Below are 25631 nucleotides of genomic sequence, written 5' to 3' on the forward strand. Positions count from 1 at the left end.
AGTATAATTGCTTTATTAAGTGGAAAAGCTTTGGCAACCTAAAAAGCTTTTGTTAGTATTTATTTTAAGTTAAATACATAACTTGCTATGAGGGAACACTGTTTTCTGATGTAAAATAACCAGGTGTAGCCAAATGAATCAGTAGCAATCAGTTAATCAGAGCTAAATTTAGGTTATTTGTTCACATCATAAAAAGGAAGCAAACATGGTGTGGGTACAAGAAGAACTCTAAATGCATTCTCTCAATATAGGTTTGTTTTTTTCCCAACCAACTATTTACAAATTCTATAACTTGAGCTCTGATTTCGCCTCTGAATTGTTTTCCCATTTTTAGTCATACCGCAGCAGTTTTCCTTATTCATGTGGAAACACTCAGGGTTTTTTCCCAGCACAACTGATTGAAAACAAGATAAATTGGATTCCAGAGGAGAATACAATTTTTAAATCTAGAAAATTAGTGGTTTATATGCAGGTGGGAAATCGGTATTATCCTATAAGTGTTGTATTCTACTTTTAGCTTATTGTGTGCTCCAGGAACTAGTGAATAGAGTCCTGAAAAGTTCCAGTTTAGTGGCAGAGGCAGAAAGATTTGTCCTGTCCCATAAGCATTTCTAACATTTTCAAAAATGTTTCTGCACTGAATAGGGAAAAAAATGGTTTTTCAAATGTAACAATCCTTCCTAAACAGAAAATATGGAAATTGCGTTCTATTAATTAAAACATTGTTTTTTAGGAATTTTTTTATTTCAATACCCAATATAAATTGATGAATTTCAAATAAAATGTTTCCTTAAGTGAAAAACTGGTGTCCATTAATACAAACTAAAAGAAAACAGAAGAAAACCACTTCAGTCAGATACTTGGGCAACTTCCAAACTTTCTTTAAAAGAGAAAAATTTTAAGAGGACATCTGTCAAAAACAATTGCTTCAGCAGTCAGTTTTGGTTTTGATAAACATGTACTTTCCTAATTGATGTTTAATTGAAAAATTAAAGACCAGGCCTATTCTAGATTGATGGGAATTGGCTAGCAGCTGGACACTGTGCAAAGGAAATATGATATTTGCACAGACCAAGGAAGAAAATCAAGCCGAGGAGTGAGGGCATAAAATTAAGGTGATGTTATATAAGGCAGCTTCTTTCCCAGAAAAATCTCATAGCAAGCAGAAAGCATTGCTGATTTTGTTTGCTGTGACAGCAAGGGGAGCTAGTGTGGTCAAATCATGATTGCTCCTTGCCCTGACGGTGGAAAGCATCTGCATTTTTTAATATGTCCTCTGCAGGTCATAGCAGTAATATATCATCATACACAGTGCCAGTGGCTAAAATGTTGAAATTTCACGAGAAATGGGAGTCATCAGTGTCTCATTGTAATGAAAAAAAAAGATTAAAATCTAGATTTGCTTTTACTCCATAGAATAGCCTTGGTGACAGTGGTCCCCACTAAACAGCTTGTGTCCTGCTAAATGCAGGGCTATAAAAAACTATTCACGCAGTTGCAGAGCTTCATGTTCCTATTGTAATACCTTAACAGAATAATGGCTTTACCAATTACAAATTAGTCCTGTTTATAAAGCATCTCCACATTTTCAGGCTAAATTGTCAAGGAAAAAAAAATGGGGGTGTTCTTTGATGCTGCTGCACCTCCCACCGCTTTTGTTACTGCCACTACTACCACAGCTGCCACGCTAGCAGAGGAGGTGGTAATGTGTGCTGAGACAGCAGCAGTACTTGCAGCAGGAGCTGTACCTTTGGAGGTGGAAAAAGTGCAATGCTAAGAGCCATATCAAAAGAGTCAGGTATGTGTAGGATGAGTGGGAATTTCTGTACTTTTAGGGAGAGGAAATGGGATGCCTGAAAAGATTTCAAAGCCTTTTTATTCCTCCAAATCAAGTCCATCTTTTTTTTTTTTCTTTCTTGCTAGAACACAACAGGACAACTGTGATTCCAGCTTTCTAGACACAGCCATTTTGGGGGCAGATATAATTAATCTTTTCCTTGTGCACTTGAGAAAGCATTGGGATACTCTCCAAGTCTCATCTTCAGCAGACACCTTTGTTCCCTAGGGGGCATTTACTCACTGCTATAAATCATCCACTTTGAACATCCTAATCGATATGTTTCAGCAGAGTTTGAATAAATGATGTTTGGAAGCTGTGGTGAACAATTCTTCATTTAGAAGAAAACAAACTCTCCTTGAGAGGGAATGCACCATGTATGATTCTGGAGCAGAACTGACAAAATGGACAGAGACCCCTTAGATACCTAATTCACTAAAGCAGCCCAGTCTTTGGTAGGAATTTTAGGGAACAGTAAAGCCAAGATAGAAGATACTTAGTTTTTTTAGTGCAGTGGCAGAAGTTCTTCTTTCAATCATAACAATAAAAATAGTCTCCTTTGAATAGACCTCATGGACATTAGAGACCTAGATGTACCAAGAGTACAACAGATCACCATCTCAGCCTCGACAGCTAAATAAGAACACCAGGTGTTACTACCCTCTTTTCCTGACTTGAGGACAGAAAGAGAACATGTCTGTCAATCACAGAAACACAGTATCAGGTTGGAAAGTATCACAGGTTGGAAAAGACCCACAGTATCATCAAGTCCAACCATTCCTATTGAGTCCAACCATTCCAATGCTACAGAAATCCTTTGTAACACCCATAAATTAATTTAAATTCTTTTTTACTTCATTAATAGGAATGGGGAGGGGAAAGAGAAGGAAGAACTTGGAGAGTGTAGGGGCTATAGGTTACTCACCCAGCTCCAGCTTGATTTACTTCAGCCTACCAAAAGGCTGAATGGAGACTTAAACTGCCATCTTAAACTGCTGAATGAGAAGTAGGCAGGCAAAGAGAAGGAGACTTTAGAAATGCCAGAGTGGCTGGCATTCCTGATGCCAGCCTTACTGAAACTTCTGCAAATTAGGAACACCTGCAATGGAGTTGATGGAGTAGTCACATTTGCCACTAAAAAGGGAGATCAGAGTTTTGCCGTTTGTCACTAAAGTGGCAATTCATGAGTACAAATAATAGTTTCAATATAGGCAATTAAAATAATAAGTGATGTGAGTAGAAAAGGGCCCACTCCAGCAAAATTGTTAGTCTGGATTAATTTGAATTTGGAAAGACCACAAAACTGATAGAAGTGCCAACAGAATTTTTAAGCCCCTTTTCTGGCTTTAAAACAGAAATTATCTTGGGCAAAATGAGGTTATCAATCGAATGGAAGTCCATCTTATTTAGATATTTGTTTTATCTCAAATAATTGAAATAACTCTGCAAAACATCTGAACTTGATTTAGAAATACCAAAGCATCATTTGAACAACACCAGTCAAAGTATTTCAGGCATTAATTGCAGAATAGCTGCTTCCCATTGCATCAAGATCTTCTCTACCCACCATTTTGCATGATGAACTTACAGTAATGGGACATCGGTGGTACATTATGGGATTTAGTCAGCAAAGGGAAAACAGTGCATCAGAGGAGATAAATCTAGCAAGCGTTCCTAGCATTTGGAAAGTTGATGAATCATGGCATCAATGGCAGAAACAGTCTAATACTGAACTGAGCAAATCTGAAGTCGGGGGGAGGATTCCCAAACCAGAAACTTAGAACATAACCAACAAACTCTTTCCACCACTACCACACCCCTGGAAAACTGTAACGTTGCAAAAATGCCATTTTCCAGCAGTCACAGGGAAACTCTGATTAGTCCTAGGCAGAACCAGACTAAATGTTGTTAAGTAATCTGCAGCAAGACACAACTATTTGTTTCTGCAGATTTTTTTGCATTTTTAGCTATATAACTTGAAAATACCTATTAAAAGATTTGTCTATTATCTGCTGGCAGCAGCAGCATTTAATTTGAGGCTTGTTTCCTGGGGGAAAAGGTACAATCAGAGTTGTAAATATTATTGATTAATTCACATGCATTTCAGCATAGAGCTTGTAGGATTGCTGGTGGCTGAACAGGAACCTGATCAAGCATCATAGAATCGTAGAATTATGGAATTGTTTAGGCTGGAAAAGACCTTTAAGATCATCAAGTCCTGTAAACCTGACACTGACAAGTTCACCACTAGACCGTGTCTCTAGGAGTGGCCAGCTACATCACCTGTATAATTATTCATAAGCCATTCTTCGGTTTACCTGAATTAGCTTTTGTGTCAGAGCATACATTGGAATATACAGCTTCTAGGTTCTCATCACTTTCATTAACTGCATTCAGATTATCTGTAACAATTAATCAACTTGAAAAAAATTGCCTGGCAACATGCAGTTAACCTCTTCCTGCTTGTGTGTCACTAAAAGTACTGACTACATGGGAGGGAAGGGTGGCAGATGTGCTTACATACAATTAGGAAAAACAAATTCCCTCATGTTGCCGTGTTCATCCTGCAGTAAGAATTGCTTATGGAATTATCTCAGCCTGTACTGGGTGGCCTTATTCCTGCAGCTCCCTCCACAGAACGGCATCCTTAGGAGGGCTGGGGCTGAGGATGGAGCCAAGCATTTGACTTGGGGGAGGAAAGTCATGCAGTGGCCTTGGGAGGGCCACTGTCTGCAGCCAGGCACTAGTTCAGAGCAGCCAAAGTAGGAATGGAAACTTGCCCAGCTTTAGGGGAAGAAAAGAGTCGATGATCCTCCACTGAGAGCTGAAACTCAAATTGGAGAAGGTTAATCGAGAAGTTTCAGACATTCGGTCATTTTGGCAGGAGTCAGTGCTCTTTGAAAATAACATTGGTTCATGTTTCTGAAAGTATGTGGTAACGAAGAATCTGTTGTTTATTGTTCCTTTTGCTAACTCAGGTAGAGGTGGTTAACTGGGCTATGTTCGAAACAGCAATGCACAAAAATTATACCCAGAAATAACATATTTTTAAGAATATATTACATGCAAATAAAAATGGAGTTAATGACTGGTCTTGCTTTCAAAAGGAATTTTGGGAAGGCATGTTCAGATACAAAACCAGACCAGGACTACGATTTCAGGCAAAGCCCTTGGCCTACTGAAAGACCCAGAATTAACTCTTAGCAATACATTTATTGATGGGCAAAGGAATTGCCCCTGCTTGAAGTTTTGAATGATAACCAAGACTTTGATACTGTGGAAAATGATAACAAACATAGAACACATTTAAAGTTAGACCTGAAACAGAATGGAATCACCCTGCAAACAACATAAGGTTAGCTGCCCAATGTGGGAAAGCTGAAGGAACTGTGAACTGTTTTAACATATGCCCTTAGAAGACTATGCAAATTTTAGAGGAGTGGATGAACAGAACAATGCTTCCTAGCAGTCCAAAATAGCCCTGGAATAAAAGATGACTGGATTATTAACTGCAAATACATGGAATGTTCAGTTATACAGTGTTGAATGCTGATGTACAAGTTAGTGTAGTGCTGGAGTGCTGACAGCATCTCAGAAATAAAAGCTACCGTTAGTAACAGGAAACCAGGAATAGGGTTTTACAGTCTTTTCTGCCATGAGAGAAAAACTAAATAACAAATGGAGACAGTAACACTTGCAGTGCTGCTGGAGAAAAGTATTCCTGTTACTGCTAGTATCTGTTATATCTTTTATTCTTCTCTGTAAGCTGTCCTCCCTTCAGAAGAGGTTTCAGGTGTTCTCCAGCAGAGGACAATGCAGAGACCTCTGCCCTTGTGTGCTCTGCAGGCGCTGTGGGTGCATGCCACATCAGCCTCAGTTGTTCCACATCTGTGAGCTCCTCAGTGCAACACAGGGCAATTCTTCTCCATCAGTTGTCTCCAAGCACAACTGAGTAGCTTTACTGGGATTTTTTATTCTTGTCTATAATGTGAAATGAAGTCACTTGAAGAGATGTTTATTACAAATAGCAAGGACTGGCAGATCAGTGCTAGGCATGCTGACTTGCGTCAAGTGTGCTGAGAAGAAATGCTGAGTTTTCCTTTTTCAGTTGTGCACTCACTGAATGTGCCAGAACTTTGCAGGACGCATTAGTCAAATATAAAACATGAAAATATGACTTAGTTTGAGAGCTCTTGAGACAAAGCAGTGGTCTCTTATTGAGAAATATTGTGTTTAGTATCCCTCAGTGAAGCCACTGTTCTTATTTATCGTTGCACTTAGTAGCACAGCATTCAGATGTCAACAAGGAAAGACTTATACATCTCTGAGGCTGCACAGTTGTGTTAAATGTTCATCTTTTACCTCAAAGGATAAGAATTTATTTAGCTGTAGCAAATGTAATGTTTTTTGCTTTGTGAAAGAACTAGAATTTCTGATCCACATTATGCAACTTCAGAAACAACATGTATGAAGCAACCTTATGTCTACTGCATAAAACACAGATAGGTTTGCAGTAAATAAAATTAATTCCTTTTTGTAATATATGCATTTTTTTAAAAGATTCTGTCACCAAAATCTTTTCTATCTAAGAAGATTTCAAGAGAAAAAATGCTACATTTATCTTTACCTTCTTGCTTCAAATTAGAGAAGTTTTTAAGAGTTGTTTCAGTGGATGAAGCATATTACAAACACTGGATGTTTTTTTAAAGTCCATTCATACAGAAATTGTTGTATTTTTCATAAGAGGAGAGATATGTATTGCTACTCCTGTAATGCCCTAATTTCCAGCTCACTCACTCAAAAAGGCTTCATTATTCTTTTATTGTAAAGGGTCTTGGAAGAAAAGATACTGTAAATAACTTGTGTAGAGATTTTAAAGTGACTGATTCTGTATTTATTTCTAATAACATATAAGTATAACGGAGTCTGCCCTTTGCCTCAATAGAATCAGCTGAGGGAACTAAAAGTAGGACATAAAAATTTTGACCTGAAATGAGAGATAGATAAGGCCTGTCAGCTGGAATATTTTGAATTTTTATATCTTATGGGACTAAATGAAAAAAAGTCTAAAGAAACCTTTTTTCTATTTCTTGCCTTTTTAAAAATGAGACTGATGTTCTTTCCATTATCAAACATCCTCCTTAGCCTGATGCAAAGCTTGGTAGCTTCAATCATATTATCTAGTTTTATTGCTTAACTGTTTTTCCCTCCCCAAAGCGTGTGACAAAGCTGCACAATTGGCTAGAGCCTAAATACTCGCAATATACAAAATAAAATCATGGTGGGGTGTGGTTCTGCTTTATTCAATAGCTGGGCTAGACAGCAAGCACTACTTTTCTTCTGCATTCACACCCTTCCCCAACAACACCCTTCACCTTTTGCCTCAAGATAGCTCTTGGATCATAGCTGTGGCTGGATGAATGGGAATGTATCATTCAGTGGTGGGCTGTTCCAGGCCATACTGCTCAAAGCTTTTCACATACATCTGGTTTCTGACTTTTTTTTTCATTTTCCTAAGCTGAATATGCTTGTGAAACCTTTCTATATCTACCTGTCAGTGCCTCACTGCTAACATATGTCATCCAATTTCTACCAAGTAACAGGTCAAACAATCTTAAAGACAGAAAATTAACCCAAGTGCATGAGGAAAAGAACAGTAGCCAAGTGAAGGAGAGAGATTCTACTAAGGCTATTGTGCAGAGAAAGTTTGGTCTGCAAGCTTAACCTTTCCTGGCCAATGCAGACTGTAAACCCTTGCTGCTTAAAGAGTTGCTTTGGCAGCTCACTGAAAAAGTCCTCAGAGAAAATTGTTGTGTGAGGTCTCAGTAAAATTTGGCCTCGTTCAAAACCTTCCCTGGTTTCCATCTTCATACAGGTTTCATGTCAAGGTCCTACTTTCAAAGAGCGCTTTTGATAGAAGTCAGTGCCCAAGTCATGATATAATTGAATGTCTGGGAGAGGGCAAATTGTGAGGAGGGTGGATATGTGGATAGCTGTCTGGGCTATGCCCATAATTCTTTTTAGTCCACTTAATGCTGTCCTTTGACATACAATCAACAGGCTGCCCAGAGGTCTTGTGCAGTTCTTTTTAGTTAAAACAGTAGCTCATCCTTTTGTCATTATAGACATTATTTTTCTAAAATTTATCAATAAAACTATCTAAGCATATTTCACTGGCTAGAGGAAATATAGCTCTTTTTTTAGCATCATGAGATACTGGATAAAAGGATGCTGATGGGCTTCCCTCATGGAGCCTGTAGTCTGTAGACAGTAAAAAATTACATTAGACAGGCTGCGCTGCCAGTGAGCAGAGCTGTAGTAGGACAGACATTCACATCAAGTTTCACTCAGAAATCTGTGAAGACAGTGTTCCAAGAGGTTTTGTCTGCTGATCTTCAGGGATCTATTTATCTAAATTAAATCTGTTCACTCTATCCCACTGCATATTTAAGTGAGAGAGCTACTTAAATGCCTTGCTATACAATAACACAGCTGGTGATTGTAAATCTGTGCTAATGCTCCTCATAAGAGTAGAGAGCTTGTAAATGTACAGATCTGACTAGACGCAACACTTCCATACCAAAATTTTCATGTTTCCAAAGACTTCAAAAGTTTCAAGTTTTCACAGCATGTTTTCAATCCCTTATATCCTAGTAGTATATTTTTTAATATTGCTACAATAAATAGACATGGATTATGAGAAATCATGAAATTTGTGGTATGGGAGAGTGGTTTCAAGTTCCATGCTTTAAGCTTCATAAAAATGAGGTGTTTTAAATAGACCTTTTAGGTAAGACTTTTTTGCAATTCATTTAGAACTGGTCTTCCAAAGGTGTTTCTGCATTTGGATCTATTTTGTTCTTTTCTAGGCAGCAAGTGATTTGCAATTCTTTTTCTCTCCTTAAGCTTTAAAAAAAATGCAGTAACACCACAGCCTTCCCTAAGTGCAGATTGCTTCAACTATATCATCATATAAAGAAAATGGAGAACAAAGTAACTTTTGGAATGTTACTTACTATTGGTGCTTGTCCTCCAAAGTAAAATATCCTTTCCCAGGAGGAAAAATGATGGAGTCTTTCTATGCAAATTCGTATTTAACATTTCTAGAAATGCAAAAAGAGTTCACTTGCATGCTTGATAGGTTTAAAAAGAAAATAAGGAAGAAAAACTGCTGTATTGTTTTTTAATATGTAAGTTTGCCATAATGTAATAGCTGCCAGATTCTTCAGGAAGACATAATTTACTTTTTTCTGTTGTTGAATGTGATAGAATACATGCACAGCTTGCTATAAAAATCTGTTTACTCAGATGACTGGAAATCTGTATTTTTAAAACTGATACATTAAAAAATTACCATCAGAGGAGAAGGGACAGGAGAAGAAATAATTGGTTTTATTTTCTTTCTCCCAACCTCCATACATCCCTTCCAACACACAAGCTTGCTTACAAGCTTTAGGGACTCCTCACACTACTTTCAAAACTTCTTGAGACCTCTGCCTCAGTGTGGTATTTTGAGAATCTTTATGAATTTAGAGGCAGCACTTTAACCACTAGGTGTTTTCTGTGTAATTTAGACATTTATGGCTTTTTTTTTGCTGCACACTTGCATCATACCTCTATGTTTAGGGCAGGGAGACTGTGCTACAAGTGCTACAAGTAGATGCTGAAGTGATGAGGTACACAAAGGAGGCCACAGCTTTCTACGTGGGAATCCTTCCAACAAGGGAAGGGATAAAACAAGGGCAAAGGAAAGGAAAGAAAAACCTGCTTTCTCTCACTGGAAAGGACAGTGAGTAAGTTTTGGGGAACTTTTAATGGAGAACTCTTTTTTGGAGAACTCTTTAACTCTTTCAACCTCTGCCTGCCATATTGCTCTGCACGTTATTGGTTTCACAGCAGAGCTAACAGACGTCTTGGCCAGGGAAAGCCAGTGAGCTCGGGAGTGAGAAGGAAAAGAGGCCATGGAAAGGAGGCTGAGGTAAATCACAGGGTGCAAATCAGGAGGAGGCAGTTGGTCCTTTGAAAGTCTGTCACTCGGCTATTGGCTGAGTGCATGCTGTACCACTGCACTCAGTTGTTGCAGGTGAATGCAAATCAAAGCTTAGAGCACAGTGTCATTTTTACAAACTCTGGGATGCTTTTTTCTGCTGTCAGGGAATCTTAGAAGAAAATAGTTCCAGGGCCTAGACCAGTGTCTTCCACTGCCCAAAGATGTGTTAGACATGAGGTGTGCTTCAACTTTTCCACAAGATCTAGGCAGAATTTTTATGTTTTTGATCACAATAAGTTCTTGTTGCTAAAAAGTTTATTTCATTCACATATACATAGTTCAAGGCACCCAGAAATTAAAAGCTGCGTGTCTGTTCTTCTATACCACAAGCCACATGGCTTGCCAGTTCTCTGATACCCACTTGCTCCAAAATGGTTCTAACCCAAGATTTAGTCAGGTGAATCCATGTCTTCTGTCTTCCATATTTGTTTATTGTCTTCCTATCTTCCCACTGTTGTCATCTGTGTTTTTAATTTCATGCCTGTTTTCCTGGCAACTTGCTGAATAAAAAGATTAAAGAGCCCTTGATAGCTCATCCCAATGACTGTCCTGTGCTTGTGACTGTGATTAGTGGCTCCCACCTCTCTCCACACTGGTGAAGCCCCAGCTGGATCTCAAAACCAGCAGTGAGGGACACGGAGCCTGGGGAGGGGAAAGCACCAATTACAGGGATGTGATGAAGCCTTGAGGAAGCATGTGGCTGAAGTGCTCACTACAGCACCTCCACAAACCTTTTTGCTACTAAAGAAAAGGGCAACATTCATTTTATAAGTGGGGAACGCTCTCAAAGAAGATACTGATCTCCTCTCTCTTCTTTAGAACAGCAAGCATTAGCACTATCTAGAGGAGCAGAAATATCAGGAGTTTGTTTAGAGTTTAACAGAAGTGCCATGGCTTCTGGGAGGGAAGTGGATATTCATTAACGATGGGTATGCACCCAGTCTAACCACTGTCTGTCAAGGGTAAATATTCATTTAGTTATACTGTCACTGAGTTCACAGATATTGTAATGTGAGCAGAGTGTAGTACCTGGATCATACCTGCCTTTCTTATTGGAAGAGCTTGTTTCTAGATCAAGCCTATCCACACGTAATGTTTGGATTAACCTTCTCCTACTAATCCAAGCCAACTGAAAAGAACCTAAGCTTGTTTCTACCTTGTGCCACCTACCATTCCTCTCCCTCTCAATTTTACCATGTTAACAATATACCTTCTCCCTGTCACACTAATCTCTTGATTTTGTTTATTACACCTTTTGGGATTTTTTTTAACTTTTGGGGTTCACTGAGGAAATGAGGGCTGGAACACACAGAGCTCCTGTTGGAGGATAACTCAGAAGTCAGTCAGTGAATCTAAAATCAACTTGATCACCAAATATGCCATTATTGCAAAAATCCTACATTAAGGAAGCCTTTTTGAGTCTACTTCTGTCCAAAATTCTAATTTTATTTCCAGAAGGAATTTGGAAGTATAGGGTACAAATCTTCATTTTACAGTGAAGAATGCTGATTCTTTACTTCAAAGACTGGAACTATGTCCAAAGTGGTTTCAAAAAATCTGTTCTTGCACTAAAACAATTTTCCTAATGTCTTCCTCTGTTTTTCAGCCTGTAGCAATGTGCACCATAATCAGAAGTTCATTTATTTTATTAAATGCTGCCATTTCTGCATATGAAACTTCACCAGAATGGTCTTACGTGCAGAAAAAGTAGTTCATCGACATTAAACCTTGTTTGATACTTGAATTGCATTTGCACATCTTTTTGCCCTGTTAGCTATGAATATTTGAGTTGGCCCTGTGATAATGTCTTAAATTTCTACTGAAATTTCTACAGAATCTGTACAGTTCACAAAACACCCTTCTGGCTTTTTACACAGAGAAAGGGCTTTCCGCACAGGGAAATTTAGAAATTACGGTAGAAATTTAAGACATTATCAAGTGTGTTCTCAAGAGTCTTCTTAGTGTCTTCCTGATGGGCACTGTCATGAACTTCAACAAAACACTTCCTTAATTTTCAAGTAATATGTCAAGATCTGTATTTCCCTACTGTGAGGAAAGTATCTTTTCAGCTTTCTAAAGCACAGTGGCTTCATGTGTCTGAGTCAGCTGTAGCCACGGTAGCCACAGTTAATAGATAGATAGATATAGTGTAGGATGGTATTCTCAGGTGTTTTTCAAATACATACAAATAAAAACATTATGCTTTAAAAAGATAAAAGGTTTCCTTCTGAGTTTTATATTTTGCTTTTTATAAAATGCTCCTGAAGACTGTAGAGTGCCTTTAATCATAATTTTAGTAGAGGTCCTTGAAAACCACATGCAGGCATCTCAGACTTTTCAATAATGGATTGCTGTCAGGCTTAATGTTTTGTTACTGAGCAGTAAGGTCTGATTCAGAAGTACAAATGCATATCTACTTGATGATGCAGAGGTTTAAGCAGGGCTTCCTCAGGATACTGAGTTCACCATAAAATAATAAAAATAAATCTCAGACATCCTTTATGAGCGCAAAACTGTCTGGCAAAGCCATAAAAATAATGTTACTGTACTCAGGCAAGGATTTTGTAATGTTCAGCTGAATCACGGAGTTTCAAGTTAAATGAATATTCACGTAGCAGTGTTCTATCCTAATGAAAAGCTAATGTCTGAACACTTTCTGTCAAGTGTCCACACAATTTCTTTCTCTTCCGTTTCTCTTCTCACTGTTCCATCAGTGGGCAGAATGTCCAGTTTATGACCTTCTTGGGTTTCACTGAAAGACTTTAGGAAGAGTGAAATATCTCCGGAGTAGAAGGCCTGACAGGAAAAATATATCTGTATCATAGAGGTATACATGTCTTGAAACTCCTTGCTGAGCTGCAGTAACTGATAGAAGAGCAAGGTGCTTTGCTGTAGACACTCAAGTCTTCAGTTCCCCAAAAGAAAAATCCAGTAAATACAGTAACATGTTCTCTGTGCCAAAAAGTATTCAATACCTACAATCTGAAGTGAACTGGCATTTATATGAGAAGAATGACAGAATAGAGGCCATGGGATGCCTTGGGCACTTTAAGCTACTTAAGAGAAATAAATTCCCTCTATGATTCTGCCACCTTGGTAATCAGTATGGGACCATCAAAAAGGGTAGGTTTGTACAGCGTGATGTAGGCAGCCAGTGTTTTAAAATTAAAAGCTGTGAAATATGCATGCCCTTTATTATCTGGAATCGGCACATACAACACAGAATATGTGCACTGACCTGTAAGGCACATCAGCATGGGGTATGTATGCAATACTAAGGTCTAGTTACAGATACATGGGTCAGTTTCTGTTTTGATTCAGACCTTCTTACTCTTCACAAGTTTGTAGAACTTAGATGTGGTACAAAATACAGTTTTTGAAGAACCCAGAAAAGGAAATCTGTTAAAATTTGAGGTTATAATTCAAATTCTGACATGACTACTGTTAATCAGAATAGTTTTTAGAAATTGCCTTTTACATTGATCTTTTCTTCCAAAGCAGATATTCTTAAAAATACAAAAATTTCAAACTTCCCGTACTTATGCAATTACTTGAAATTTTCTGTGTAGGCTGTATTTAAATCTATTAAGGTGCATTTAAAGTTCCATTGTTGCCAATAGCTTGTAATTGTTCTGTAATAGACTACAGATACATTGAAATAAGTAAATGGAGCCCAAGGTAACTCAATTACACTTCTTCTGGTAGACTTATTCTTCTCTATTATTTTACATGATTTTATTTGTGAAATACTGAATGGCTTTCAAGACTTGGTGGCAAAAGAGAGAATGTACCTGTGTCAAGGTTTCTCTTCACCCAGTGACTCATATGAATGCATTGCTCTATGAAGACTTTAAGGGTGTGTGGAGATGTTTATAGCTCACAGACATCTGATAAGATCTCTTGGTCTGTCTTCATTTAGCTTGTGGTACCTTAAGACACTTCTCTACGTGTATGAAGATAGCACAAATAAAAGATCAGTGTTGTGTTAGGGCTATCTTTGCGTTGTAAGAGCTGCACATGCATTTGTGAAATTATTCAGCTGGCAGGTGCATCCAAGCTGTGTTGCATTGTTCTGGTACACTATTAAGTCTGTCCTTAAAACAACTATGGCTTTAAAACAGATAGCATATCACAGATCCTTAAAAGGAACATATTATGGCATTCTCTGAGGGTTTTTGCTTAGTGTTTGGAGTTTAAAAGTTGTCTTATATTAAAAATTTAGTAAGGCACCTGACTCTTCTGGAAAAATAGTATTTCAGGGATATCTCAGTCACTTCTCCTACTGACTGTTTTAGGAAATTAAAATCTAAGCAACCAATGTTAATGAAGTTAAATGCTGGCCATTTAAGGTCTCATTCAAGATTCATTGTTTAAGGCACGGGTGGATGAGGTGCTGAGGGATATGGTTTAGTGTTTGATGGGAACGGTTGGACTCGATGATCCGGTGGGTCTCTTCCAACCTGGTTATTCTGTGATTCTGTGATTCTGTGATTCTGTGAAATATTAAATGGTCTTAAATGGCCAGCATTTACCTTAATGCTTAGGGCTTGATGACTTTCAGCATTCCTAAACTTAAAACCAAATCTTGTTAGGAATCCATGTACCAAGTGAATGCCAGTTAAGACAGTGAAAACATGAAGTATGGGTAAGAGATCAAGAGTTACATCTAGGGGCTGGCATAAACTGGTATAAGGTCCAAGTTCATGTAAGCTAGACAGTTGAGGGCTTGGTTCTTTATTGGCAAAGTTAAAGAAAGCAAAGGAATGAAGAAGAGCTGAAGTGATAGATCATCCTCCAAAAATTTTAAGGGCCAAGTTCCTTGCCTGCAGAGTAAATCACTCTGGATGTCCTTAAGTCTTCGACTGCTCCTTGCTGATGCAAGGTGATCTTTCTTGCCTTGTGCAGAAGTCTGAAAAAAGGCAAGTTGCTGTAGGTGATTCTGCTCCAATTCTGTTCTGAAAGCTAAGCAATTATGTGCCCTACCTACCACAAAACACATAATGCCACTTGCTTGCTGTATAATGATGGTGTGTCTTTATCCACATCTTTATATATGTCTCTTTCAAAACAGCCATTGGGGAATGTCTCCAGAACATAAGAAAAATGTCTCAATCCATAATGGAGTTTCAAGGTATTTCTGTGACTTCCCAACACATGAGCTTCTCCAGGGAATGTCCTCTCAATCCTGATGAGGAAACAGAAATGCTTACAGGAGAGTCATCTGAGGGGAAGCTTCGTCAGAGGATAGACATCAATAGAACCACTGAAATGAGAAGAGTGATACAGCCTGTGTTTTGTACTGTTTCCAATACCTTGGGAATTTCTGGGGAAAACATGCTAAAACCTTAGCACCAGTCCTGCAGAATGTAGAGAGTCAGGGAGGTTCAACTGTTCCAAAATTACTTTCTTTTCATCTTCTAGAGGCCCTCTGTGGAATTTGAAATGAAGGCAGTCAGTATTCAGTGGGGCTGACCAGGTATAAATGTAATAAACCAAATTATTCTTCCATCAGCTGTTCCTTTCTGAGCTCTCTCCCCAAGATACTGCTCTGTGCACAAGGGTATTTCTGCAGTAATTACCCCCAAGTACCCTGTGGAATAAGTGATAGTTACACTGACTAAACATAGAAATAGATCCTTATGCTATTGATTTCAAAACTTACAGGAAGCCTTACTCCAAATTTTTAAGGGTTTTTTAGGTTTCATATTTCTCTTGCACTGCAAGATTGAAGACACACAGGGTTGTACAGGCTTTCTTGCTCTGCAGCTTATATGAACTACCTGTTTTTTAACTTGTGTAATAAACTGTTGCTTTACCCTTGGGTTCCTTTCCTCAGCTGCAGAGTAGGGACAGCAGATGTTCTGCAAAATGAAATCCTTTGTGATTATGGGATTGCTCAGAGGGCCGTAATACCCACCCACCTCCAAGAGAATGAGTCAGTCAAGCAAAATAGAATACGATTCCTACTTCTTATCAGCACAAATGGAAATCAAAACAGTGTTAGTAAACTATGTCACCAAATGGAGGCAAAGAACCAGATGCAAAGGCCCACCTTCACCACCCAGTATTTTTGTGAAGTTAGAGGGTCTCAGGAAGAATGAAAATGTTGAAAAATCTAAAAGGCAAGCTGGGATCTTGGAGACAGTATGTGCAATTTCTACCACTATTCTCGAAGGCCCGGTCAATACCATTCACAATATTTTACTCCTTCACATTTATGTACTAACTTTCACACTTAATTACAGAAAAATGATTTATGCCATCAGACTGACTTGCTGAATTAAATATTCTAAATTTCTTTTTCATGATTTGGACCAAGGCACCAGACATAAACCTTCTATCTACAGTCAGTCTCTAAATATAGCCAAGGATTAAGATATTCCTGCTTCTGCATCCTAAATAATCTAATGGAATCAATTACAGTTTTGCGTAGATGACATCTGGTATTTGTAAATACAGCACGAAACGTGACATCCAACCAAAAAAGCTTCCAACAACTGTACTTTATCCTCAGTAAATATAATGTATTACATAATGGGGTGGAATTTTCATATTTCTCACAAACTTCAGCCTAGAAGCTCCTCAAGAGAATGTACCACTTGCAAGAAAAAACTTTGACTTCAGCCAGTGGTTAAACCAGATGAGTGAACATCCTTCATATGTTCGCTGAGAACATACTCTCATTGCTTTGATTTTCAGCTTTGCACTTTTATTTATCAGTGTCCCAGTCACATCAAGCTAAATAACAGTTCGCATTGTCAGTCTGCAAGGTTCAGAGTGAACACCAACATCAGCTGTGGAAAAGACAGAATGTGAAATGGATTAAATACAACTCTGTCCCACTGTGCCAATAAGATCTTTGCCCATTATAACTGGAAGCTACGGATAGTCCCACTCCATATTCACATTATCAACCCTTTTCAAAATATAGCTCTTTGAAACACTCTCCTACCATCATAATTAATGCTTTAGCCTCCAGTAGCTAAACATACTGTATTAGGACTAGAATGCAAACTATCCCTGGTTATAAGTACACAGTGTTTGGGAATTTTTTTGTTATTTTGGTTTTTTAATTATTCTTTCAAATACAGACTAAATAAATAGATGTAACTGTACTTGCAGACAAGAACTGCTCTCTTCCTCCTCCAAATAATGCATAGTCAGGAAAGTGATGGGTCATCTCCCTCCCCATAGTCCAGAGTCAGAGCACAGCAAAGCAAGCAGTCCCACTCTAAAGATTGACTAGCCTATGGGCTCTGAGCAGCTTTGGAGGAGACCATGCCTACCGAAATGCTCCACAATGAAGCCCCGTGTTTCATTACAACTCCTATTGCTACCATGGACTACAGACTTGCAAACTTCCAAAGCAGTGGGCCATGGCAGTCCGTGCTGAAAGGTGAATGCTGGAGAATTTTCAGTAGAGGAAGTTGCTGGGCAGGGCTGAGGATGTGGACCATTCCTGTGAAATGACACTTCTGACTGTTATCTCCAGACACGCTATGTGCTATGTGTGTGAATTACAGTTGCAGATTTTACCTTTCTGCAGCTGGGCAACTCCCTTCCGTTTCACCATCAGTTCCCACCAGCATGAAGAACCCACCACTCACCCCTTGGCTGCTTGATGTTCATGCCACAGTGTTTTGTTTCCTCCCTTGCTCTGGCCCAAGTGCTAACATCTCCCCAAGGTGAACAAGACTGGGACTTCCACCAAGTTAAAACTAATTTTATTTTTTTCTTTCCCCTCTGGATTGATTTTCAATCATGCCTGCTCTTTTATGCCCAAATGCTGCTGCCATCACAGAGAAGGGGGCAGTTCAGGTGAGGGAATGAATCACTGTGAGCTGTGCAGGAGAAAAGGGAAAGAGACATTTACTTTAGTGGCATGGCAGTTTGTGCTGTGTCAAAGTTGTTCTGAAACTACAACAAAGTCACTGACTGTCATCATTACATCTTAACAGATGGCCTTTATCCTGCCCCCTTGTATTTATAGTGCAATGGATTTTAGCCATAGAACATATTTTATATATGGCTAAAACTGTGTAAGAAATGTGTAATTTTAGGTACACAAGTTGAATGTATGGGAAGTTTTCATTCCAAGATTAGAGCCCTACAAATATTTAAGTATAAGTAATTTCACCTATTTCTGAAATGAATAAAATTTTGTGGGTTTGTAAAAATGTTTCTAGAATTTCTACCTTACTTAGAAGAAACAAATGTTTCCTGTGAAAATGTCTGGCTTGAATTTCTTTAACCGTAGTCACTGCACTTGCTGAAGCAAGTACTGTTCGCAGTATGACACAGCTATCGATGAAATAATTTAACTGCATCATGCAGAGTCAGCAAAAGTTCAGCATTACAATTTGGAGAAAGTGACCCCATAGAGTCACTCACTGTCTGAGATTCCTGTTATGCTATAACACTTTTCCTTTCTTTCCTCTCTTTTGTAAAAGTATGGGCACTTGTTTAATTATGTCAAAGGATCCCTTGCTAACAACACATTTATATTTGGTTTAAAAGAATGTGGGATTTTTTAATATGTCATTGTAATCTTCAAGAATTCATCAACTATAAACCATAAGAAGTAATATCAATAGCATATGCAGATGCCTTCACCGCAAGTAGTTAAATGGTTCTTCATTGTTTATTTGACCAAATAGTCCGGAAATTACTTGATCCTGTTCAATGACAGTATACATGGAACAGTTAGCTGCGCAAGAAGCTGAAATTACCACCAACTCTGAGTTTGCATGAGTTCGAGTTCTGAAACTTAGTATCCTTGCTACATGTTGTTGTGTGTAAACTCTCTGTAAGGTCATTACTGCAGGAGAACTTCAGGGGTTTTAGCAACCATGTAAATGCAAACTCTCACAGCTGCTGCTTGAATGCGTGTAGACGGAATAGCACACCTCAGTTGTCTCTGCATGGTGTGTCCAGGTGGCAAATCAACCGGAGCCTGCCTTTCCCCAGCACTCCTGACTGCAGCAGGATGCCTTGGGGCTGTGGAGCACAGGGCATGCTGCTCACACTGGGTCATCTTCTCCCTGCTCCTGTTTTACACTGCGCTCCTCTCAGAGTAAATTGTTTGTACTGTTTGTACTATGTTATATATGCATGTAATAGCTGTTACTATGAGAAGCTTCTAGTTGTTGTACAGATGTGAATCATTAGAAGGATCCTGACATCTAAACCTTCCTGAATAACATAACTTAGCAATAAATGTTTTAACTTCTTTTGAAAACTAAGCAATGGATGGAATATTACTTCCAGTGACATATTGCAAGTCACTGGGATGAAAAATATCTTGGCCTGATAAAACCTGGGAGAGACTGGTAACAAGCAAGAGAAAATCTTCTCTGACCAGAAAATAGTCCCAAAGTTGGAAAAGACTTTTGGAAATATATATCAATTACAAATTTTATTTATGGAGAATAACTCTTAAGTAGCAGAACTCCCGTTTATGACATGCAATAACTAGGCTTTTGACAGACATCTATTAGTGCCTTGTTGTGTAATGTCACTTATATCAATTTCATTGGTCCAGCATTGAGCAGAAAAGTAAGAAAAGAAGAAAGATCAGTTTCCAGTTCATGCTTAAAGTGAATAACCACTCCACTGTATTTTTAGTACACTGAAAAGAGCTGTCATTGTCATATGGTAAGGAACAACTCGGTCCCTACCAAGTGCTATACAAGACGCACAGCTTGCTGTTCAGAAAGGTAATAAACAGTCTTTTTAGTCCAGCCAAGTGATAAGAATAGATGTGATTCAAAGGCACAGTAACATAAGCCTGTAACTAAAATGTGGTCATCTGTAAACGTCTTTTAACACAATAGAACTATTACTTGGCCAGCACAGTTGATGCCCATATGCATTTGTTGCCATGAGCTGGGAGAATCAGTAGAATCAGAGATTATTGTAGAAATGTGAATGTACTTTATGATAGTCTGTAGTAATTCTGTACATCTCTTATGTCTGTGTTTTATAGCCATTTGGGCACTGAAGTAGCTGAAATGAGAAAGAGGCAGCAGTCACAAAATGAAGGAACATCAGCTGTGTCTCAAGCACCTGGAAACCAAAGGCCCAACAACACATGTTGCTTTTGTTGGTGCTGTTGCTGCAGCTGTTCATGGTATGTCCTGTAGTATATTTGGTTTCATATCCACCACAGGTAAACAATGAGAATGGAAAGTGCCAAGCGCTGGGAACATGCAAACTTCTGGGAGAGGATTGCTGCCAAGAGGCAAAATTTAACATTTCACTTAAAAATTTGATTAAATGATACCTTGACTTGGTTGGACATCTTCTGAGGGGGAAGAGACGAGAACAGTAAATTCAAGCTATATTTACCCTACTTAAACTGTAACTAAAAGAGGAAATTTCAATTGTAAAACTGGTATGTGTGAAGGAGAGACTTGATACTGAATATTTTGTATTTTGCATTCTTAATGATATTTTTTTCCTTCTTGTACTTTTGATACTCCAGTTATCTGCATTCAGGAGGGAAAAAGAGAGATGGTCATAAATGTGAATAAATGGTTACCTGTTTTACTATTTAGTTGTTGAATAATATATATTCTATAAATATGAAAATACAAGCCTTAAATTCCACTCTGTCTCTTAACTGATATGGCATAATTTTAGTGGAACAAAAAGCTTGAAAATTATGTCCAATTGTCTCTTCCTGAAAAAAGTGTTTACTTGGAAAGTCAAAGAACTACAGCAACTTTCAGAAACAGCTTTAAATTCTCAGTACCTTGAGATGCATCAGATCTTTATCTCTTTTCTTCATGAACACAGTTAATGTTGAAACAAAGTCATTGACATGCAGTACTTTATGGAGCCTATGCATCCTGTTACATACACAGCTCAGTCTTTTTAGAATGACCAGTCCTCTATGTATCTGTGTTATTTTCTCTTGAATCAGCCATCTGGCCCAAATCTAAAATCTGAGGCTATTTGCCGTAAGTTTATTTAAAAATATATACCAGCATGTATATACCAGGCATCAAATGTGACATCCTGCAGGGAATACGAGGGTGGACCTGCTTGATTGTTACTTCCAATTTCACCTGGAGGCAGAGGATATTTGGAGTAGGGATAAGTGAGAGCTCATGCTTTTACAGTGATACTTTGTAATATGTTTAATCTGTACAGCAAAGAGGTGGAAGTATATTAAACCAAAATACGACATGAGCTGGCAGTGTGTGCTCACAGCCCAGAAAGCCAACTGTATCCTAGGCTGCATCAAAAGAAGCATGGACAGCAAGTTGAAGGAGGGGATTCTGCCCCTCTACTCTGCTCTTGTGAGACCCTACCTGGAGTACTTTGTCCAATTCTGGAATACACAACAAAAGAAGGATATGGAGTTGTTGGAACGTTTTCAGAGGAGGGGCAGAAAGGTGATCAGAGGGCTGGAGCACCTCCCATACGAGGACAGGCTGAGAGAGTTTGGGTCGTTCAGCCTGGAGAAGAGAAGGCTGCAGGGAGACCTTGTAGTTGCCTTCCAGTACCTGAAGGGAGCCTACAAGAAAGTTGGGGAGTGAATTATTATGAAGGCATGCAGTGATAGGAGGAGTGGGAATGGGTTTAGATTGGAGGAGGGAAGATTTGGACTAGACATTAGGAAGAAATTCTTCACAATGAGAGTGGTGAGGCACTGAAACAGGTTTCCCAGGGAAGTTGTGGCTGCCCCATCCCCCCTTGAAGTGTTCAAGGCCAGGTTGGATGGGGCCTTGGGCAGCCTGATCCAGTGGAATGTGTCCCTGCCCATGGCAGCGGGGTTAGAATTGGATGATCTTTAACATCCCTTCCAACCCAAACCATTCTATGATTCTATGAAAAAAAGAGGGAGGAAGTTTTGCCACTGTTATCTCTGCTTTGCAAGAAGGGCACAATGTAAGACTAGCCATACTGTTACAGACCAAATGTTCATTTAGCTCAGTATCCTGTTTCAGCAAGTGACCTGTAGCAGATGCCACAAGGAAAGGATAAAAAAAGTGGACATGCACCTTCTCAACCTATCTATATCAAGGCTCCTCACAACTTCTGGCTATCTGCAAGTTAGGGACTAACTGGACCAGAGGTTATTCCTATGTGTTTTATAGACCTTGATAGGACTTCCTTTCATTAATTTGTCAAACCATTTTCCGAAACAACTTCCTGAACTCATCTAAACTTTTGACATCCAGAGTTCCCTGTAGCAATAAATTCTACAACAGACCCATGCACTCTGTGAACTATTACTCCCTTTTATTTGTTTTAAACTACTAGATCTTAATTTCGTTTGATGCCTCCTTGTTCTTGTGTGTTCTTATGAAGAACAGTGAATAATTGTTCCGAGAGTGATCAAGATTTTATAGAGCACTCTCGTATCCCCCTTCAGCTGTCTTTTCTTCCATAATCTTCTCTACTTTAATCTCTGCAATATAGAAACTGGCCTAGACCATGGTTTACCTTATCTTTCTTATATCTACACACCTACCTTGTATCTGTGTACCTTTCCTATTCTGCTGTCTCCTGAGATGTGTGACTAGATCTACTGCAGTAAAGACATGGGTGCATGTTCTGTTTGCTCTTGATATTTCATTATTAATTCCTAGCAATCTGCTAACAATTCCTGAGATTATGTTTTCATGGAATTATCCACCGTAACTACAACATCTCTTTACTGAACAGGCATAAAACCCACCTTGTGCGTGTACAGCTTTTGCCTTGCATACTGGAACATCAATGGCCATAAAAGAATTGGTCTAATTTCTCAACCTTAAAGACAACTGATTTTTTTTTAAAGTATGCTATAGCTCAAGAATCTTTTTTTGACAACAGTACTCTATTTTGAAGTTTTCCTAAGCTTGTGATCCTTGGAGTGCCTCCACTCCTTAGAATTCAATAGCATTACATATTTGAACAGCTTATGCCTATTAAATGTAAATTAGAGCAATTACTGCTTGAAAATGTAGGGTATCCCTTCAGCTGCTTTCGTAATTGTTTTTACTGTTAATACCTTATTTTTCGGGTATTGAGGGTTTGGGGTTTTTTTGGTAAAGTAGATTATACTCAGCATGGAGAAATCCTGTCAATGTAACCTAGTTTTCTGAATTAAATCGAAGAATAGGTCAAAGGGGATAGTGACATCGTTTATGTTTTCTAAAATCACAAATGTAGAACAATTGATGTAATAAGTCTTTTCAAGTTCTGTGGTCTGTGATTCTGTGGCAGAAACTCCATTAGAGCAAAGATTGAACAAAACTTTGGAAAAGGCAATGTGAAATTTTTCAGAATCTCAGTTAAAATGAAGTAATTTTTTCTGATGCCAAATTTGTTTAGTAAATCTGAACTGTTCAGGTAGAGATTACTGTTCTTGCCTCAGTCGTGTACCTTAATAAGCTACAAAAATAATTGAAAAAATGCATAACACACTTCACTAGTCATTCATTATATAGGGGATGCTAGGTAGGTAATTCTCTAGGGTAGTTCTCTGTAATAGGAAAGCCTAATCAATAATTGTAACAGACTCTCTCGACCAAGTGTAATTGCATGCTTTCCCTAGTTCCACAGGTGTATTTGAGTAACATGAATTTCTCAAGAGAAATGTTGCTGGGTTCATTAAATAATGATGAGAAAACTTTAACTGTCAGTATCTAGATCAGGAGACTTTTAGTCTGTTTTTCCACTAGCCCGTATGACTGAGGACATCTCTCATATCACTTGCCTCTTAGTGCCTCACCCTCCTCACCGTTCATAGAAAGTAGGGGTGTAGGGGGTGCAGCTTTTAGTAAGAAGCTTTCATTTCTATCTGTTTGAAGAGTTATTTCAATAGTTAGTATATCCAAACAAATCATTAGACTTCTGAAAATATCTTTTGTGAATCATGAGGTGTGCTTTCTTCTGCTCCACCCTGTGTTAATGTCAGAAAAGGCATTAAGTCTTCTGTTTGCATGATAATAGAAGCAAATATTCACACTTTTGTTAGGGGAAATAGTACCTTGCCTAATCATAGAATCATAGAATCACTAGGTTGGAAAACACCCACTGGGTCATCGAGTCCAACCATTCCTATCAAACACTAAACCATGACCCTCAGTGCCTTGTCTACCCATCCCTTAAACACCTGCAGGGAAGGTAACTCAACCACCTCCCTGGGCAGCCTGTTCCAGTGCCCAATGACCCTTTCCATGAAAAATTTTTTCCTCATGTCCAGTCTGAACCTCCCGTGATGGAGCTTGAGGCCATTCCCTCTTGTCCTGTCCCCTGTCACTTGGGAGAAGAGGCCAGCACCCTCCTCTCTACAACCTCCTTTCAGGTAGTTATAGAGAGCAATGAGGTCTCCCCTCAGCCTCCTCTTCTCCAGGCTAAACAACCCCAGCTCCCTCAGCCGCTCCTCATAAGGCCTGTTCTCCAGCCCTTTCACCAGCTTCGTTGCTCTTCTCTGAACTCGCTCCAGAGCCTCAACATCCTTCTCATGGTGAGGGGCCCAGAACTGAACACAGGATTCAAGGATCGGTCTCACAAGTACAGAGGGAGAATAACCTCCCTGGACCTGCTGGTCACGCCGTTTCTGATACAAGCCAAGATGCCATTGGCCTTCTTGGCCACACTGCTGGCTCATGTTCAGTTGGCTGTCAACCAACACCTCCAGGTCCTTCTCCACCTTGTATGACACTGTCAGAGGCAGCTTTGGGACACCTCCTGCCAGAAGTATGTGATACCTGGCTTCTCTCAGTCCTACACAGCGGGATGGGGAAAGAGAATTGGAAGGTTCAAAGTGAGAAAACTTGTGCTTTTGAGATAAAGATCATGTAATAGGTAAAGCAAAGGTGTGTAAAGCAAAGCAAAATAAGAAATTCATTCACTGCTTGCCATTGGCAGACAGATGTTTAGCCATTTGCAGGAAAGCAGGACTCCATCGTGTGTAACAATTACTTCGGAAGCCAGATGCTACAACTCTGAACCTTCCCCCTTTCTTCTTCTTCTTCCCAAGCATTTATTGCTGAGCATCGCATCATATGTTATGGAATGTGCCTTTGGTCATTTGGGGTCACCTGTGCCAGCTCTGCCCCCTCCCAGCTTCTTACTGGTCTCCAGCCTCCTCGCAGACAGGGCAGTATGAGAAACAATGGAATCATAAAACTAAAACACAGCACCATATGGGCTACTACAAAGAAATTAACTCCATCCCAACAAGTCCTGGTACAGCTATTGGCACTGATAATTGTCAGGACAGTAAATTGCTCTATTTACAAGGACAAGGCAGGGCTTATTACCAAGGTCTGCTCAAACAGGAAAAAGTGGAGATAAACAGACTCCTTAATTGGCCATTTTATTGTAATGGGTGTGGTCAGGATGTTGCATATGTGCCTGACCATCAGTAGTGAAGGATGCAGCCATCCTTAGTAGAGAAAACAAAGTGCTTCTGAAGTCCCCAACAAGAAAAGTTTGACCGTTTACTGCAGAGTCAGGTGATCTATCCCTGTGGAGGTCTTCTATAGGACCTTCCTTTCTCCACTGACCAGATATAGACCGTAAGAGTTTACTTTAGGAAGACTGCCTCACTAAAGCATCTAACAGGTAGGTACCAAAGGTGCCGGATTGAATCTCACCCTGTGTCTTAAGCTTCCTCGAAACACCATTCCCTCAGAGGACAGAAGAAAAGGCTTCCTTACTAGGTGTAATTTCAGTTGCTCGAATAGCCTGAGAGCTGCAAAATTTGCAGTAAGACTCCTGACATGGAAGTCTATAATTTTG

General features: G+C 39.1%; 1 protein-coding gene across 4 annotated transcripts in view; it reads left to right on the plus strand.

Moving 5' to 3' along the window:
• RGS17 (regulator of G protein signaling 17) overlaps nt 1-25631 on the plus strand; it is a 68088-nt gene that overhangs the window by 20343 nt on the left and 22114 nt on the right. For all 4 annotated transcript variants that reach the window (XM_069852112.1, XM_069852115.1, XM_069852111.1 and 1 more), the window contains exon 2: nt 19873-20016. In XM_069852112.1, the coding sequence (XP_069708213.1) occupies nt 19898-20016 (119 nt within the window). In that variant the 5' untranslated portion in view covers nt 19873-19897. The remainder of the gene's footprint in view (nt 1-19872; nt 20017-25631) is intronic.

This window comes from Phaenicophaeus curvirostris, chromosome 2 (genome assembly GCF_032191515.1).
Source record: "Phaenicophaeus curvirostris isolate KB17595 chromosome 2, BPBGC_Pcur_1.0, whole genome shotgun sequence".
Taxonomy (NCBI): domain Eukaryota; kingdom Metazoa; phylum Chordata; class Aves; order Cuculiformes; family Cuculidae; genus Phaenicophaeus; species Phaenicophaeus curvirostris.